Source organism: Carcharodon carcharias, chromosome 6, assembly GCF_017639515.1.
Source record: "Carcharodon carcharias isolate sCarCar2 chromosome 6, sCarCar2.pri, whole genome shotgun sequence".
Classification (NCBI taxonomy): Eukaryota; Metazoa; Chordata; class Chondrichthyes; order Lamniformes; family Lamnidae; genus Carcharodon; species Carcharodon carcharias.
In genome coordinates, this window is record NC_054472.1 from 57,387,172 (window position 1) to 57,406,743 (window position 19,572).

Sequence of the window (19,572 nt, forward strand, 5' to 3'; positions counted from 1 at the left end):
CAACAAGCAGCAGTGTTTGTGCTATAAAGCCATTTGAGAGTGACTCACATGATTTACCCTGCTATTATTCCATGTCTCTCCGCTTCACACCTTCCCCCAGCAGTGATTAAAATTAAGGACTTGCCATTTTTGACTCTTGGGCATGTTTGCATCCTATCATTTGATGGTACACATGTTCAAGTTTTAGTTAACGTTTTGAGTCCGTATGACTCTTCGACAGAACTTGAAGAGTCATATGGACTCAAAATGTAAACTGTATTCCTCTCCGCAGATGCTGCCAGACCTGCTGAGTTTTTCCAGGTATTTTTGTTTTGGATTTCCAGCATCCGCAGTTTTTTGCTTTTATTCAAGTTTTAGTATGTTGCATGGCTGTCACCCCTGCAAGTACTAAATATTGCACATTGACCTTTCTCCAGAACCAGGCAGAATGATGATGACAACTGCAGTAAAAATGCTTGGTAGTAGACCTGTTCATATAATCTAGGTGCTTTTCCAGTTTCAAGACATAACATTGTGAATAATCATTTTGATGGTGAGGAATCTCACTCTACTAACAAAAGAAATATTTTTGTCCAGGACTAATATGAGAAAAGAGTACTGGATAGGCCTGATCGAGCTGTACAAGATTAAGGAGCATAGACAGGGCAAATAGGGAGCAGCTGTTCACCTTAGTTGAAGAGTCAGTCACGAGGGGACATAAGTTCAAGGTAAGGGGCAGGAGGTTTAGGGGGGGATGTGAGGAAAAACTTTTTTACCTAGAGGGTGGTGACGGTCTGGAATGCGCTGCCTGGGAGGGTGGTGGAGGCGGGTTGCCTCACATCCTTTAAAAAGCACCTGGATGAGCATTTGGCACATCATAAACGTTCAAGGCTATGGGCCAAGTGCTGGTAAATGGGATTAGATAGGTAGGTCAGGTATTTCTCACGTGTCGGTGCAGACTCGATGGGCTGAGGGGCCTCTTCTGCACTGTGTGATTCTACAATACATTACCCTTTACACAAAAACAAAAATACCTGGAAAAACTCAGCAGGTCTGGCAGCATCTGTGGGGAGGAACAGAGTTAACGTTTCGAGTCCGTATGACTCTTCAACAGAACTAAGGAAAAATAGAAAAGAGGTGAAATATAAGCTGGTTTAAGGGGGTGCGGGACAGGTAGAGCTGGATAGAGGGCCAGTGATAAGTGGAGATAACCCAAAGATGTCATGTACAAAGAGGTGTTGAAGGTGGTGATATTATCTAAGGAATGTGATAATAGGTGACATTAAAGGTAGAAAGCAGGACGAGCAAGGTACAGATAGCCCTAGTGGGGGTGGGGTGGGGGGAAGGGATCGAAATAGGCTAAAAGATAGAGATAAAATAATGGATGGAAATATATTTAAAAATAATGGAAATAGGTGGGAAAAGAAAAATCTATATAAATTATTGGAAAAAAGGGAGATCGGAAAGGGGGTGCGGATGGAGGAGAGAGTTCATGATCTAAAATTGTTGAACTCAACATTCAGTCTGGAAGACTGTAAAGTGCCTAGTCGGAAGATGAGATACCGTTCCTCCATTCCCTCTTAGTATTCTCCTTTTATTTACAATAATTAGCACCTACAACAAGGATCACCTGTGTCAGTGGTCATTTTAAAGAATATTTTGATGGATGATATGTTCGGTCGATGATTGAAGAAATTAGGTTTTATTCTAAGGTGATTGCCTATGATTAATTGTAATTGAATGTTTGCATGGAGGAATAGGGAAAGAGTTTTCCAATGAGCATTGGCATAATTATGGATACTGTAACCCAGGAAACATACGCTGTTTGAAAACTGCAAAGGAAATTGGATACTCAGTGAGTTGATTGAAATACAACAAAGACTATTTGTGATAAAGTGAGTGTGTATTATTTTAAGGATAAAAATGATATGCGGAAATAATTTACAGATTATACTCATGTAGCCAGTCTCAGCTTGGAATCATTTATATGGCTTGCAGGACACCAATTCAAATGAACTGTAAGAACAAATTAGTTTTATTTTAAAAAAAACAAGTTCTGTTTTCACTTCTTACGACACCATCTGCAATCCAAAAGTATTTATAATTTACTTTGTGAAATTGCCACTAAATTGTTTCTCTTTTATAGTGTGTGGGATACAGGAGCTGCATGGAGAGTTGCCTTTCGTGGCTCCACTCTGATCACTCACTGCTTTTAATGCAATTGTCAACACGTCCTCAGTGATCTCCCTCTCCCAAAATCTATTATGCTCTAATGTATTTAATTACAAACTTTATCAACTTCTTTCTTCCCCTTCTTTTGATCACATCTGGAGATTGGGGAGAGGTTAGGGCAAGCAATTTTTTTTGAAAAATGGTCTGTTTTGTTGCACTGATTTTGACTTTAATTGTTCTTTGAGTACTACTTTCCAACTTGGATTCTACAGGTCAGATGAATGGGTGCTGAAAGGAATCTCTGGATACATTTATGGCCTATGGATGAAAAAAACCTTTGGTGTTAATGAATACAGACACTGGATCAAAGAGGTACCATGAACAATGCTGGTAATCTAATTTAAGGGAGGTAATTTGACTAAAATAGTGTCAGGTTTATTATGAACAAAGTGAATATTGATACTGTCAGCCAATGAGCAGGAGGTCTGGTGACACTTGCGGCAGAGTTTAGGTTAAAGTCAATTTTAAAGCAAGCCAAGTCTATTTGAAGTCTTTCTGTGAATTACAGCAAACAATTCATGACTGAAACTGGAATAAAGTCTTCCAATAATGGTGGGATTATTTCTTCCACAAATGAAGTAAGTGGAGGATAGTCACATCATAAAAATTGTGTGCGCAAAACTGGGGAGACAGTCATGTCGTGGTAATATCACTGAACTAGTAATCCAGAGACCCAAGCTAACATCTGGGGATATGGGCTCAGATCCTACCATGGCAACTTGTGGAATTTAAATTCAATTAATTAATAAGTATGGAATTTAAAACAGTCTTAGTAATGGTGACCATGAAACTATCATCAATTGTCATAAAATCCCGTCTTGTTCGATAATGTCATTTAAGGAAGGAAATTTACTGTCCTTACCCCTGGTCTGGGATACATCTAACTCCAGACACAGCAGTGTGGTTCACTCTTAACTGCCCTCTGAAATCGCCTAGCAAGCTACTCAGTTCAAGGGCAATTAGGGATGTACAACAAATGCTGGCCTTGTCTGCAATGCCCACATCTCATGAAAGAATAAATTTTGAAAATCCCAGTCTCTTTGAGTGTGGTCTCCAGACAGGGGAAATTACCCAGCCATCCCCATTCTGGCCAGCTCTTCAGGTGTCGCTGAATGCAGTAATTGTGAGTGAGTACCAGGCTATTTAACTCAATAACAGCCTGTTTAAAAAGTAAGAAATGGAGAAAGTCACACAGTCCCTTGAGCCTGCTTCACCTTTTAATAAGACAATGGCTAATCTACCTCAACTCCACTTTTCAGACCTATCTGCATATCCGTTGATTCTTTTAGTATCTAAAAATCTGTGGATCTCAATTTTTGAAAAATTTGTTTATGGGATCTGAGTATTTCTGGCAAGGCCAGCATTTATTGCCCATCCCTAATTCCGCTTGAGAAGGCGATGGTGAGCAGTAATCTTGAATCACTGCAGTCCGTGTGGTTCAAGTATACCCGCAGTGCTCTTAGGACTGGAGCTGCAGGATTTTAACTCTATGATGGTGAGGGAATGGCAAAATATTTCCAAATCAGGATGCTGAGTGACTTGGAGGGGAACAAATAATGCTGCTCCCATGTGTGTACTGCCTTTGTCTTTCTAGCTGGTAGAGGTTGCAGTTATGGAAGGTGAAGTTGAAGGAGCCCTGAGAAGCTACTGCAGTGCAGCTTGTAAATGGTACACACTGTTGCCACTGTGCACCAGTGGTGGAGGGAGTGAATGTTTAAGGTGGAAGGTGGGTTGTCAATTGAGCGAGCTGTTTGGCTTATACTCAACTGAGCATCAACAGTTCTGTGACAGAGAATTCCAAGGATTCCCAATCAAAGTTTCCTCTAACATTTTCCATCCATGGTTTCGCACGCATCAATGTGCAGATGTATGCCACCAGTAGAAACAAAAATAACCTATAAATATATTTTTAAAAAATGACTTTAGGTAAGGAAGAAGGTGAAAAAATACCACCCCCAGTCATAGACATGGTAACATGATAGTCCGCACATTACCAGGTTTACTAAATTTAATTTAAAATTTACCATGGTGACATTTGAATTCGTGACCTCCAGTTTTTTATATTTTGGCTTGTATTTCTGTCATTTGACAGAAGAAAAATTGAATTGGTAGCAATGGCTCAAGACGATCTTTTGTTTCAGTTTGACAGGATAAAAATAGAAAGAACTAAGGATGCTTGCCTTTTGAATTGATAGAAAATGTGAAAAAGGCAACTTTTTTCAGCATATTGAGTGTTTTTTTTGCTTAAAACTGCTAAGAATGGTACAGAAAATAGCTCTAATTCATTCGCATCAACAAACATAATCAGACAGAGGTCCGTGAATTTGGAGAGAGGTTGGCTCTTGTGAACTGAAGAAAACGTATGTAGCATGTCTTTGGGATCAATGTTCCTTTAATAATCCTACAAAACAAGTTGCAGCAGAATGACTAGATCAATTATATTAACTGGTCCAAAAATTATCTTACTAACTCCTTAATAACTTAATATCTCTGTGAACTTACCTCCTGCTCACCTCTCTTGACTCTCCGCCTCCGTCACTGACCCAGATACCTGCCGCCTCCCACCATGACCCCCTCTGGCCCATCGCCTTGCTCCACATGCCTCCCTGGCCCATTTGTTGTGAATGAGGGCTTGGGAAAGGGGCACCACGAGAGAGAGAGAGGGGCACCACGAGAGAGAGGGGCTGTCGGTGGGAATGTCTGGAAGGGAAGCAGCAAGTGGAAAGGTCAAGAAGGGGAGTGACGAGTGGGCTGCAGGAAAGACGAGGGCTGACATAACTTTAGGCTCTAAGAACTGACATGAGTGAATTTCAGCTGTTAATTCTACCTGATTAATCATGTCAGGCTTGGCGTTTGTTTGTTAATTTCCTGTTGTGGGGGAGTTCTTCGCTTGTGGGCTAGAGTGACAGTAAACCTCATTTAACCATCAGAATGTGCACAGTTGTAATAATTATGTACACGGCACATAATGGACTGTTCTGGTACCATGCAGGCACCTAACTGAGGGGATACTGCTTGCAACCCTATGAGTGAAGAAGTTACTCCTCAGTCCTAATTGCCTGAACCCTTATATTGATTGTCACCTTTACTTCTAGACTCTCCAGCCTTGGGAAATGGAGTCTCAGCATATAGCCCATCAAGCCCTCTTAGAAGTTTATAAATTTGAATGAGATTACCTCTCATTCTTCTAAACTCGGACAAATATTGGCCCATTTTCCTAATCTCCCCTAATAGGGCAGCACACTCATCACAGGAATTAATTTAATGAACCTTTGTTACTCCCTTCCTAAGAACACTGTGGGTATACCGACACCACATGAGCTGCAACAGTTCAAGACGGTGGTTCACCACCGCCTTCTTGGGGGCAATTAAGAGTGGGCAATAAGTGCTGACCTTGCCAGCAAAGCTGAAACCCTATGAAAGAATAAATAAAAATAACTCTCTGAAGCAAGTATAGCCCTGCTTAAATAAGATGATCAGCACTATACATAGTTGTCCCAGTGCGGTTTTTTGATTTCTGAAGTAGTTAAAATAGCCTGTCTTATGCACCAAAATTACTTCTAAATAAATTGGGCAAAGTTGCTTTAGTATTGGTTGCATTCCAGAAATAAGAGCGCTGGACAGAATTGTTTAATCAAATCTGCATCATCTGTCGCGAAATATAATAAACTTATCATCTATTGATAGTTTCATTAGAGAATGTGCATGAAGGATTGAAATTTAGTATGTTTTTAAAACACAAAATGACATCCAAGTTCAGTATAAACTGCTTTTTGAAAATATGAGTTCTTAGTATTTCCCTGAAATTGGTGTAAATTTGCCAGTTAATAGATCATTAGTTGCTTAATGATGATCCAACTAAAATCATTGACTTGCTGAATGTTTTGGTGGCGTTTCTTTTGAAAGTTCTTGATTTTTCCATTGGTGTGGCGATCATTGTTATCAGCTAATTTTGGTGCATTTGTTTCTTTGGTTTAAAAATGTTGTTTCACAAATGATTACAGGGATAATTAATGTTTAAAATATTTTGCACCTGTTTGTTGAGGGCAGCCTTTCTGACCTGTGTGTTCTGTCATTGTATTTTCTTGACCTTATTAACCTGAAAAATTAGTTGATAATATTGAAAATCATGATCCCTTTTAATATTGCTATAATATTTGGGATGTTTTATTATATTCCATCAAGTATTGCTGTACCATGCTTCACAAGCTTGTGAATTTACATTTGAGATCTGCATCCACTCTCTCAGTAATGCTGTTTTGCTGGCCCCCTCTTTTTTTAATCTCACTTCACCATGTTCATTGACAATTAGAATCTAGCAAGTTGTGAATGAGCCTGTATGCTACCAATTGGTGGCAGATAAGGTTTGAAAGTCCAATAAGCCATACCGCTCTGCTGCCCCATCATTGTTGGCCCATAAATTTTCCACGCTACTCTTTTAACTACCTTGCCTTGGGTGGTTGTTGAGCCATAATTTGAAATTACATGCAATGCTTAAGAAATATTCATCATTACTATTTTGTTGAAAGTTATATTCACGTTCCTTATATATTTATTAACTGCAAAGATTTCCATGTGAATTTTACTTTCTAGTTATAATCCAATAGGCAGGAGACTAACATAAGTTAGTGCATTATTTTTTCAACCTGAGGATTGGGAATACAAATCTCTTCCCTTTGTTAGAATTAAATAACTTGCACTTATGAAGCGCCCATCATATCCTCAAGAAGGTGCTTAATAACCTATTAAGTTCCTTTGAAATGTAGTAATTGTTGTAATGTGCTCATTGGCAAACATGAAAACTAATTTGTGCAGTTCTACATTAAATGAGCCTGGGGGACTTTGAAACCATTAATCCATAGCACATACTACACAAATTCACTAGATCGTCAATATTATGATAGTGATTGCCCACAAAAATGGGTTTACCTTTTAGTGTTTATGCAATAAATTATAGAAAGTGTCACAGGCCTTTATTTCAAAGCAACTTCAGAATAAGGAGTGAGTAGTCATTACGCAACGACCATCTTTTTTGAAAGAACCCTACATTTTTAAACAACACAGCAACAATTTGCATTTATATAAAGGCTTTGATGTAGTGAAACACACCAAGGTGCTTGATAGGAGTGTTAGCAAACACTGGGCTACATAAGGAGTTGATAGGAGAGATGACCAAAAACTTCGTCAAAGACAGAGGTTTTAAGGAGTGTCTTAATGGGGATTGTGACGGAGAGGCTTAGGGAGGAAATTCCAAAGCTCGGCCTAGGGAGCTGAAGGCAAGGCAGTCAATGGTGAGTGATTAAAATCTGGTATGTACAAGAGCTCAGAATTGGAGAGTGCAGAGATTTTGGATGGTTGTAGGGTTCAAAAAAATTACACTGCTAGGAAGGGATGAGGCCATCAAGGGATTTGAAAACAAGAATGAGAATCTCAAAAATTGAGCTGTCAGACAAAGAATCAATATAAGCTAGCAAGCACAGGGTGGTGGGATTCCAGTTTTTATTAGATATGGCCAGTAGAGTTTTGGATTAAATCAGGTATCTAGAGAATGGAAGATGAGAGGATGGCCAACAGAGCATTGGAATAGTCAAGTCTAGAGGTTACAAAGGCATGAGTAAAGTGTTGAGCATTCATAGATGATTGTCAAAATACATTATTTGAATATTGAAAGATGTCACGACTATATGTTTGTATTTTGAAGGAGCTGGACAAAATAGTGGATTATGAATTGAGAACCGGTGGAGTTTTGCTGCATCCCATATTTACAGGGGTGAAAGAGAAAGAAACGTGAGTGATCTCTTATTTGTAATCGTCTGGTGTGAAAGGTTGCAAAAAATTCTTCATTGCTTGTCTTTTAAGCCTGTTTTCTCTCCTTGAGTATGTCTATATTAGTTCAATTTGGTAACTATTGCTGTTCATAATGCTTGATTGTTCCCTGGACTAAATATATAATTGACTGTTATGTTCAGGGACCCAGACAAAGCTGACTGTTGCCGTGTGTAGATTTCTGTGAGAAGTTTGTGACATTTGCAGTTGCTTTGGTCTGTTTTATCAGTTATCATCGATTGCTGTGGTTAAAAATGTACAAAGGCCCTATTGTGTTGCTGGTTGCTCATTTTGTTAACGTTTTTCAGAGCATTTAAAAAAAAAATTCACCCAGCCAGCCATCAAATTATCATGATCTTAAATACACATTAAATTAAGAACATAAGAAATAGGAGCAGGAGTAGGCCATTTGGCCCCTCAAGCTTACCCCACCATTCAATAAGATCATGGCTGATCTGCCCCAGGCCTCAACTCCTCTTTTGTGCCAGCTCCTCATAGCCCTCAACTCCCTGATATTTCAAAAATCTATCTACCTCCTCTTTTAAATACTTTGTGAACTAGCCTCCACAACTCTTTGGGGTAGAGAATTCCAGATATACACTACCCTCTGAGAGAAGAAATTCCTTCACATTTCAGTTTTAAATGAAAGTCCGCTTATTCTGTAACTATGTCTCTTAGTTTGAGATTCCATCACTAATGGAAACATCTTCTCAACATCTACCCTGTCAAGCCCCCTCAGAATCTTGTACGTTTCCATAAGATCACCCCTCATTCTTCTAAACTGTCATTAATAAAGGCCTAACCTGTTTAGCCATTCTTGATAATTAAACCCCTTCTTCCCAGGAATCAGCCTAATGAATCTCCTTTGAACTGCCTCCAATGTCAGTATATCCTTTCTTAAATACAGGGACCAAAACTGTACACAGCACTCCAGGTGTGGCCTCATCAACACCCTGTGCAGTTGTAACAAGACTTCCGTATTTTTAAACTCCAACCCCCTAGCAATACAGGCCAAAATTCCACTTGCCTTCTTAATTACTTGCTGCACCTGCATGCTAACTTTTTGTGTTTCATGCACAAGAACACCCAGACCCCTCTGCTGCACTCTTTTTGGGGTCTCACTCCATTTAAATAATAGTCTGCCTTTTGATTCTTCCCACCAAAATGCATGACCTCACACTTTCCTACATTAAACTCCATCTGCCAAGTTTTTGCTCATTTACTCAACCTGTCTATATCCCCTTGTAGATTCCTTATGTCCTCATGACAACATGCCCTCCCACCTATTTTTGTATCGTCAGCAAATTTGGATACATTACGCTCTGTCCCTTCCTCCAAGTCATTAATATAAATAGCAAACAATTGAGACCCAAGGAATGATCCTTGTGGCACTCCATTAATTACGTCTTTCCAACCTGAAAAAGACTCATTAATCCTGACACTGTTCTCTGTGTGTTAACCAGTCCACAATCTATGCTACTTCGTTACCCCCAATACCCAATATCTTGTGCAATAACCTTTTTTTTGGCACCATATTGAATGCCCTCTGGAAATCCAAATACACCACATCTACTGGTTCCCCTTTAACAACTCTGCTTGTTATACCCTCAAAGAACTCAAGCAAATTTGTCAAACCTGATTTCCCTTTCATAAGACAATGTTGACTCTGATTGCATTAAGCTTTTCTAAATGTCCTGCTATTTCTTCCTTAATAATGGACTCTAGCGTTTTTCCCAATGACAGATGTTAGACTGATTGGCCTATAATTTACTGCCTTTTGTCTCCCTCTCTTCTTGAACAGGGCTGTCATATGAGCAGTTTTCCAATCCACTGGGACGCACCAAGAATCCAGTGAGTTTTGGAATATTCTGACCATTGCCTCCAGTACCTCTGCAGCCACTTCCTTGGATGCAGGCCATGAGGCCCTGGCGACTTGTCTGCCTTTAGTTTCATTGGTTTGTCAAATACTTTGTCCCTCATGGTAGAGACTGTTACAAGATCTTCCTCCCCATTAGCTCCTTGTTTATCTGATATCTTTGGGATGTTTATAGTGTCCTCCACCACGAAGACCAATGCAAAATATTGGTTTAAATTATCTGCCATATCCCTGTTCCCTGTTATCAATTCTCCAGTCACATCCTCCAAGGGTCCCACACTCATATTAGCCACTCTTTCTTTCTTTATACCCGTAGAAGCTCTTGCTGGTTGTTTTTATATTTCTTGCCAATTTACTTACATAATCAATTTTTTCCCTCGTTAGCTTTTTAGTCATCCGCTGCTGGTTCCTAAAAAAAAAATTCCCAATCCTCTGGCCTACCACTAGTTTTCATTGCTTTGTATGTCTTAGTTTTTGATTGGATACTCTCCTTGACCACCTTTTGTTAATCACGGGTAGTTCATCCTTCTCATCGAGTCCTTCTGTTTGAGCGGGATAAATTTTTGCTGAGTGTTATGAAATATCTGGTTAAGTGTCTGCCACTGCTCATCCACTGACCTTCCCCTTAGCCTATTTCCCCAGCCCGCTTTAGACAATTCTTTCTTCATACCTCTGTAATTGCCCTTATTTAAGTTTACAACACTGGCTTGAGACCCGAGTTGCTCGCCCTCAAAACTGAATTAGAAATTCTACCATGTTGTGATTGCTATCCCCTAGAGGATCCTTAACTATGAGATCTCTTATTAATCCCACATCATTACACATTACTAGATCTAAAATAGCCTGTTCCTGGGTAGGTTCTGTAACATATTGTTCTAAGAAACAATCCCTGATTAACTCTACAAATTCGTCTTTATGTTACCCTTGCCAATCTGATTTTTCCGGTCAGTATGCAGATTAAAATCACCCATGACAATTGTAGCGCCCTTCTTACACGCCTCAATTATTTACTGATTTATACTTTGTCTTACAGTGAGGCAACTCTTTGGGAACCTCTAGATGACTCCCACCCATGACTTTTTCCCCTTACTATTCCTTATTTCCACCCAAACTGATTCCACATCACAATCTATTGCACCTATATCATTGCTCACCGCTGCACTGATACCCTCCTTTATTTACAAAGCTACCTCACATCCTTTTCCTTTTTGCATATCTTTCCAGAATGTCGAATATCCTTGAATATTGAGCTCCCAGTCTTGGTCACCCTGCAACTATGTCTCAGTAACAGCTATCAAGTCATATTCATTTATTTCTATTTATGCCATCAACTGATCTATCTTGTTACAAATGCTACATGCATGCAGATAAAGAGCCTTAAGCTTTGACTTTTTACCATTATTACACATTCTGGTTCTAATTTCTGATGCATTCTTCTGCTTATATTTTCTGCCCTTTCCTGTCACAAATTGATTATCATTTGCCTCTTCACTACCCTGCACCTCTGCTATCTCGTTTCTTTTTGATTTTTTACACTTCCCTTCAATTGAATCCTCCCCCCCACTAATTAGTTTAAAGTATTATCTACAACCCTAGTTATATGATTTGCCAGGGCATTGGTCCCAGCAAATGAAGCCTGTCCCAACAGAACAGCTCTCTCTCCAGTACTGGTGCCAGTGCCCCATGAATTGGAACCCATTTCTCCCACACCAGCCTTTGAGCCACGCATTTACTTCTCTAACCTTATTTACCCTACCCGAATTTGAATGTGGCTCAGGTAGTAATCCGGAGATTCTTACCTTTGTGGGTCTGCTTTTTAATTTAGCCTCGAGTTGCTTGTAGTCCCTCAGCAGAACCTCTTTCCTACTCCTGCCTATGTCTTTGGTACCTATGTGGACCATGACAGCTGGACCCTTCCCTTCCCATTCCAAGATCCTCTCCAGCCCAGCACAGATGTCCTTAACCTTGGCACCAGGTAGGAAACACAGCCTTCGGGACTCTGTCTTTGCTGCAGGGAACAGTATCTATTCCCCTGGCTATGCTATCCCATATTAGTACTAAATTTCTCTTTTCTCCCCCCACTTGAATGTTGCTGTGGTCAGTTTCATCATCCTTCCTGCAGCCTGTACCCTTGTCCACACCAGGAGCAAGAAACTTGTACCTGTTGGACAAGGGCACTGGCTGAGGCTCCTCCAAAGCTAAATTCTGGTTCCCCATACCTGCCTCACTTGCAGTCACACCCTCCTGCACCTGACAGGGTCCAAATTTGATGTAATTAATCTAAGGGGTGTGACTGTCTCCAGAAAGACAGTGTCCAGGTAACTCTCCCCCTCCCTGATGTGTCGCAATGTCCACAGCTTGGACTCCAGCTCATCAGCTCTGAGCCGAGGTTCCTCAAGCAGCCAACGCTTGCTGCAGATGTGGTCACTGTGGATCCATCGGCGTCCACCAGCTCCCACAGCTGCAACGCATTGCCTGCCTAGCCATCTCTATTTAATTTAATTAATTAATTTGGAGTTTAAATATTTTAAAAGTGAATTCCTTAATTGTACTCTTCAGCTGTAATAATGCCTCCTGATTTAAACCACTTGGCCAATCAAAAGAGATACCCACCAATCACCTACCTGTTTTTCTTTGATGTCACACTTCGGCTCCAACAGGTAGAAACAGGTCCTCCTCTCGCACTCTCCTTAATGAGCAATACTTTATCATGATAACAACAACCACTTGTATTTATACAGCATCATTAACATAATAAAATAATGAGCTTCACAGGAGCTTTGCAAAGCTAGATTTTACACCAAGCTGTATAAGGGGACATTAGAGCAGGTGACCAAAAACATCAAAGAGGTAGGTTTTAAGGAGCATCTTAAAGAAAGAAAGAGAGGTGGAGAGGTTTAGGCAGAGAAATCAAGAACTTGGGACCTAGGCATTTGTAGGAATGAGCACAAGTGGTAGAGCAGTTTAAATTGAGGTTGCTCAAGAAACCAGAATTAGATGAGAACAGATATCCCTTAGGGTTGGAGGAGATTACAGAAATGGGGAGGGGCAAAGCCATGGAGGCTTTGACTTGAAAGTCAAGGATGAGAATTTTAAAATTGAGGCATTAGTTGACCAAGGGTCGCTATTTCAGTGAGCATAGGGGTGATGGATAAGCGGGACTTGTCGCGCGTAAGGACATGAACAGCAGACTTTTAGATGATCTCCAGTTTATGGGAATGTGGAAGACCCAACTAGCAGTGCAGTAGAATAGTCAAGTTTAGAGGTAATAAAGGCATAGATGATCAGCTGAGGCAAGGGCAAAGTTGCAGAGGTGGAAATAGATCGTCTTTGGCGGACATGTGATTGGATGCTAATTTCAGGTCACGTGTGACAACAAGGTTGGGAACAGTCCGGTTCAGCCACAGACAGTTTCCAGGGAGAGGGATGAAGTCAGTAGTTGGGAATGGTATTTGTAGCGGGGACTGCAGGCAAAGCCTTTGGTGGTCTTAATGTTTAGTCGGGGGAATTTCTGCTCATCAAGTAGTGGATTTCATAACTTTGCTCCACTGTTGCTAAGTGATCGTGAGGTACAGGTAAGTGTCATCAGTGTACATATAAAAACAAAGTGTGATTTCAGCCAATGTCACCCAGGGGGAGTATATAGTTGGGAAATATGAAAGACCCAAAGATTTTTGGGGGACTTGAGAGGTAATGGTGTGCAAGCAGGAAGAATAACCGTTGCAAGTGATGCTCTGGCTACAGGAGCCAGGCGCGTGCTGTCCCACCTAGCTGGACAACGATGGAGGTGTTGGAGTCTGTGTCAACCATGCCAAAGGCTGCAGACAGGTCTTGAAAGAAAAAAACGGATAATTTACTTTTCTCACATTCACAAAGGAACTACTACAAAATTGGGCTCTTCATTTATGAGACTACAGCTTCCTTTCATGCAATTTCCTCCTCTTTCTTTCCCTGTGTCTCTGTCTCTTTGGGAATCATCACTGTTAATTTTATCCTCATCTGATGTTCACACACAGGAATTTTCCAGCAAAGTACATTGTATTGAGGATTGAGAGCTCTTAGTATTTCCACCCAGAACTTTTGAGGCCAGTTGTGCCTTAACTACTCTGCTGCCTGAGAAATGAGCACAGTTCAGAAACTAAAATTGGGTCTCCCGTTTTGTGCCGCATTTGCCTGATGATGCATCAATCTACATTAGATAGATTGAAATTAATTTCAATGTTAAGCATGTTGTGTACAGCTAAATTTGAATTGGATGAAGCAATTAACACTGTTGATTCTGATATCAGTAACAGGAAATGGAGCACAGTAGTGAAGTGCTTTTAAATTTCTTTTTAAATTCTTTCAGTCCTGCTCCACACTTGCATTTTTCAATTCGTCATCCTCACACGTTGTCCTGGAAGTATTACAAAATGTTTCAGTGTAAAGCCCACCTGGTGATGCGGCTCATTGAAAACCGGATCAGCATGGAGTTCATGCTTCAGGTTTGTAACAGAATTGTTTCCTTAAAAGTTTTCTTAAAAAGTTGTTTCCTTATGTCCGAACTAATTCACTCTGATTTTGTCTTTGATTTTTGTTGTCTTCGGTTGCTTTAATCAGAATCATGGAAATTTAACTCATCAAAGGAAACCATTCAACTCATCGTGTTTCTGCTGGCTGAAAAACATCTATGCAGCCTAATCCTACTTTCCAGCAGTTGATTCATAACCTTGTTGGTTATGGCCCTTCAAGTGCATTTCCAAGCGCTTTTTCAATGTGATGAGGTTTTCTGTCTGCACCACACTTTCAGCTGGTGCATTCCAGGCCCCTAACACCCTCTGGGTGAAAAGAATTCTCCTCAACTACCCCTAATCCTTCTGCCAATTACTTTACATATATGACCCTGGGTTATTGAGCTCTCTTCTAAGGGAACTAGGTCTTTCCTATCTACTACCTAGAACCCTCAATACTATACAACTTAATTAAGCCTCCCCTCAGCCTCCTTTGTTCCAAAGAAAACAGCACCACTCTACCAAATCTCTCCTCATTAAAATTCTCGATTCCTGACAACATCCTCGCAACTCTCCTCTGTGCCATCTTTAATGCAATCATATCCTTCCTGATATGTGGTGACGAATGCTATACACAGTACTCTAGCTGTGGCCTAACTACTTTTTATACAGTTCCAGCATAACCTCCCTGCTCTTATATTCTTTTGCCTCGGCTAATAAAAAACCCTTTATGTGCCTTAACTACCTTATCTACCTACACTTTCAGGGATCTGTAGACATCCTTTCCAAGGCCCTTCTCTGTTCCTTCACTCTTCTCTGACCATTTATTGTCTATTCCTTGCCTTGTTTGGCCTCCCTAAATGCATTAGCTCACACCGCTCCAGATTGAATTCCATTTGCCACTTTTCTGCCCACCTGACCAGCCCATTGATATCTCCCTGCAGTTTATAGCTTTCTTGTTCACTTTCAACCAATTGGCCAATTTTCGTAGAATTTGTAAATTTCATCCCCCTTATATCTTATTCTAAATCTTTGATATATGTCACCAAAAAAACCTAGTATGGAGCCCTATGGAATCCCGCAGGAGAAAACAGTCACAGAAACACCTGCCAACCATTAACTCTTTGCTTCCTGCCACTGAGCTAATTTTGGATCCAGCTTGCCACTTTCCCTTGGATCCTTTGGGCTTTCAATCTTCTCGCCAGCCTGCCATTTGAGACTTTGCCTAAGCCTTGCATAAGTCCATGTAGACTACATCAAAAGTGCTACCCTCATTGATCCTCCTTGTTACCTCCTCAACGAACCCACACAAGTTAGACAAGCACAACCTTCCTTTAACAAATGCAGGCTGACGGCCTTTGATTAATCCTCCCCTTTCTAATTGACAATGTATTCTGCCCTTCAGAATTTTTTGATTAATTTGCCCATCACTGATGTTAGACTGACTTGGCCTGTCCGTTTCTCCTTTTTTAAACAGGGATACAGCATTAGCAGTCCACCAGCATACTTGTAGCCAGACAAGATTGGAAAATAATAGTCAGAGCCTCTGTGGTTTCCTGTCTTGCGTCTTTTAACAGCCTGGGATATATTTCATCCCAGCCCGCTGATCTATCTAAGTTCAAAGATGTTAAACCACTTAGTACTTCCTCTTTTGCTATGTTTATCCCTTCCAATATTGTACACACTTTCTTATTGTTTTCTTTGATTCCCACTGCAGCCGCCTTTATAAGTATAATAGGGGTAAATTGGCCTATGTCAGCAGCACAAAATGGGCCTCGTAATGAATTGGCAGCTGTTTTTCCACCACGTGCAAACTTCTTTCTACTGAAACTCGCAGAATGATAGTTAAAGCCATTTTTGGAGACTCGTTTCTTAGCTCCTCTGGCAATTTTTAATTTGGTTTGAGATTAAAAATCTGGCTAATATTTTCCAAGTTAGTGAAAAATAAAAACTGGTGCAGTGAAAAATCAGCTGCTGTTTCACCACGAGCTTGTCTTTGTGCTGCTGGTATCAACCAGTTTCACCCCGAAGGTGTGGATTTTGGATTGTCTGTGTTTTTGGCTGCTTTTATTTCCTTCAACTGTTCTCTTTTGGTGTGATGTATATTTGTTGTTACCTGGATCTGAAAAGCTGATCCTGGATGATGACTTTCGCTTTGCTCATCATTGCTCATCCTTTTCAACAATCAAAAGCTTAAACGGCGTTCTACTTTTGAATTATGCGTGAAGCAAATTTAAATAGATACCTAATACATGTAGAATGTAAATTTAAAAGTTAATTTCTCACATCATGCACTTCTGTTCCTCCCTAGCAATCAATCTCAAGGGCCGTTAGGGATGAGCAATAAATGCTGACCTTGCCAATGTGCTCACATTAAAAAAATAATGCTGAAAATAGCACAGCAAGTGTGTTTATGTTTTCTTAAACTTGTATCCCATTTTTTTCAATTGCAGAAACAACTTTCTAATCTGTAGTGGAAAACATTTACTTGCTGCCCGCTCCACAATTGTCACAGCACAGTAATTTGTTAGTTTAGAAACTTAAACTCCAGTGGAGCATAAATAAGGGACAGCCTTGTTCTGCCATCCAGTTACATCATGGCTAACCTGTACTTCAACTGCATTTACCCACTGTTACTTTATATCCTTTTATACCCATACCTAACACAACTCAGTTGGTCTGTTGTGAGAACTTATCTTCATCCAGCAGTGGCAGCCTTTTGAGGGAGAGAATTCCAGATTTCCTTTGTTTGGAAAAAAAATTCAAATTTCACTCCTGAATATCTAACTCTAATTTTAGAAGATTATGTTCTTCTTGTTCTGGGTTCCACACCCTATGTGCCTTCTCTATTTAATTCCTTAATCATTTTAAATACCTCAACTTTAGATTATCTCCTCAATCTTCTAAATTCAAGGGAATACAAGTCAAGTTTAGATTACCTGTTCTCAAATGAATCTGCACTGCACCCCTTCCAAGGCCAATAAATACTTCCTAAGATTTGTGTACATGGAAAATACAATCCCTCGTCTCCTCCGCAGCTCTTAGCCTCTAACATTAAGAAAATATTCTGATTTATCTTCCTCAGATCCAAAGTGGATGACCTCTCACTTCCCCAAGTTGAACCCCAGTTTTCATTAGACAAAAGGGGGAGACCCTACAGACAAAGCACCCCTGCCTGCTGTCAACCAAAGTTGCCTGCAAAACTTGCCTTCAGTCAGCACAAAAAGGCAGTGATTGTAAATTCTTGGATTGTACTCCTTTTATCTGCTAAGGCACTATGGCCTTGAAATTGTATTGTGGGATATATACAAATACCAAAGAAAGCTTGCATTTGAATAGCGCCTTTCACAATTTCAGGGTTTCTGGAAGCACTTACCTTTAAAGCATTGTTGAAGTGTAGTTACTGTTGGAAACATAGCAACAACTTTGCGCACAGCAAGGTGCCATAAACAACAGTTTGACAATGACTGAGTAATCTATTTTTGTGATGTTGATTGAGGGATAAATATTGACCAAGACACTGGGGATAATTCCCCAGCTGTTCTTTGAAATAGTGTCACGAAGTCTTTTATGCCTATCTTGGAAAGCAGACAAGGCCTCATTTTAATGTCTCATCTGAAAGAGAGCGCCTCTGACAATGCAGCAATGCACTGGATGTCAACCTTGATCTTGTGTGCAAGTCACTGGAGTAGGACTTGAACCCACAACCTTTTGACTTAGTTGAGAGTGCCACCAACTGAGCCACAACTGACACAGCTGAATGGTTGATAGTCTGAATTCCTCCTCCACTGTTTTAGATGTTAACACTCCTAGAGAGAAGAGCTTCAGAAGAGTACATTAAACATTTATCTTCTGATATTCCTTAGGAGTAAATCAGGGTCAATATGTTTTTAAAAGCGAAAGGAACATGTCTGTAGAAACCACTCTTGCAGTAAATGAACTGTAGGCATTCCTTGACTAAAACTTGAAGCTTCCAAATGTTATGAACTATGAAGTTGCAAAGCAGTATATTTCTGTCCAATAAAGTTTGTTAACTACTTTAGGTCTTCAACAAGCTGTTGAGTTTGGCCAGTACTGCTTCATCGCAGAAGTTTCAGTCGCACATGTGGAGCCAGATGCTACTTTCGACAACTGGATTTTTAAAATCGATTTCAAATGTGTCTGGAAAAGATATTCAGCCTTTAATAAAGCAGTGGGTGTATCCTTTGAAATGTTTTTCTTACTACTTCTGCAAAATTTGCAATTTATTTATAATTAGAACTTTGGTTCTGCACAGTATGATTGTCCTTTAAGTTGTCCTTTTATTATGCAAGTCAACTCATTTGTTCCAGCTACACGCACAAAATACAAATCCACGGTTCTCCCCTCAACTGTACTGAAATTTTTCAGAGCTGTAATATGCATGCCATCAATTCAGAAGCAGGTATTGCACATTAAACTCCTGTAGATTTTTTTGTTTTCGCTTAAAAAAAAAAACAAATTCAGTTTAAATGTTCAATCCATTAAAAGAATCTTATAAGAACCTTAATTATATGCTATAGTGATCAGAGTGGTGTTGTGAAGTTCTTTGGCAGCTTTGCATTTAATAGGAAAAGAAACATCTTGGAGCTGGAACTAAAGCAAGATTATACTTCTTTGGGAACCCAGAAATATGTGGTAAGGACCACCTAAACTCAACTTTGTGCATGAAAATCTCTGTCCAGATCTTCTAAATTATGTGGAGTCCAGCTTGGCATCCAGGAATATTAATAATGCGTGTTCCCAATTAAAACAGCCAGAGTCATAGACTGATGGATCTGCTGATATATATGTGAAATTTTATGCACGTCTTCGAAAGGAATCCATGACATTGGGTCCAACAGGCTGTCTCTCAAACTGCATTTTTGGATCATCCTCCTAAGTGAGGGAAATTTTAAAACAAATGTTTAATTTAACTTCATGAGAGCACTTTCACATTGAAAATATTAGCCTTTCTACTACCCTTAGGAATTGTCTAATTGTGCAAGCATTTTCATATTCATAACTTATCCTACCAAAGTTCTTCATCTTTTGTAGGGGCCACTGAAAGTGACAGTACAGGAACTAGATGGATCGTTTAACCACACACTACAAATTGAAGAAAACAGCCTCAAACATGATATTCCCTGCCATTCCAAAAGCAGACGGTAG

The 19,572-nt window shown here is 40.0% G+C and overlaps 1 protein-coding gene across 6 annotated transcripts in view; it reads left to right on the forward strand.

Annotated features, from left to right (window-relative positions):
- The window catches only part of taf2 (TAF2 RNA polymerase II, TATA box binding protein (TBP)-associated factor), a 122,541-nt gene that overhangs the window by 43,821 nt on the left and 59,148 nt on the right, over positions 1 to 19,572 (forward strand). For all 6 annotated transcript variants that reach the window (XM_041189522.1, XM_041189523.1, XM_041189526.1 and 3 more), the window contains 6 exons: positions 2,424 to 2,523; positions 7,913 to 7,998; positions 14,262 to 14,397; positions 18,447 to 18,601; positions 18,945 to 19,059; positions 19,459 to 19,568. In XM_041189522.1, the coding sequence (XP_041045456.1) occupies positions 2,424 to 2,523; positions 7,913 to 7,998; positions 14,262 to 14,397; positions 18,447 to 18,601; positions 18,945 to 19,059; positions 19,459 to 19,568 (702 nt within the window). The remainder of the gene's footprint in view (positions 1 to 2,423; positions 2,524 to 7,912; positions 7,999 to 14,261; positions 14,398 to 18,446; positions 18,602 to 18,944; positions 19,060 to 19,458; positions 19,569 to 19,572) is intronic.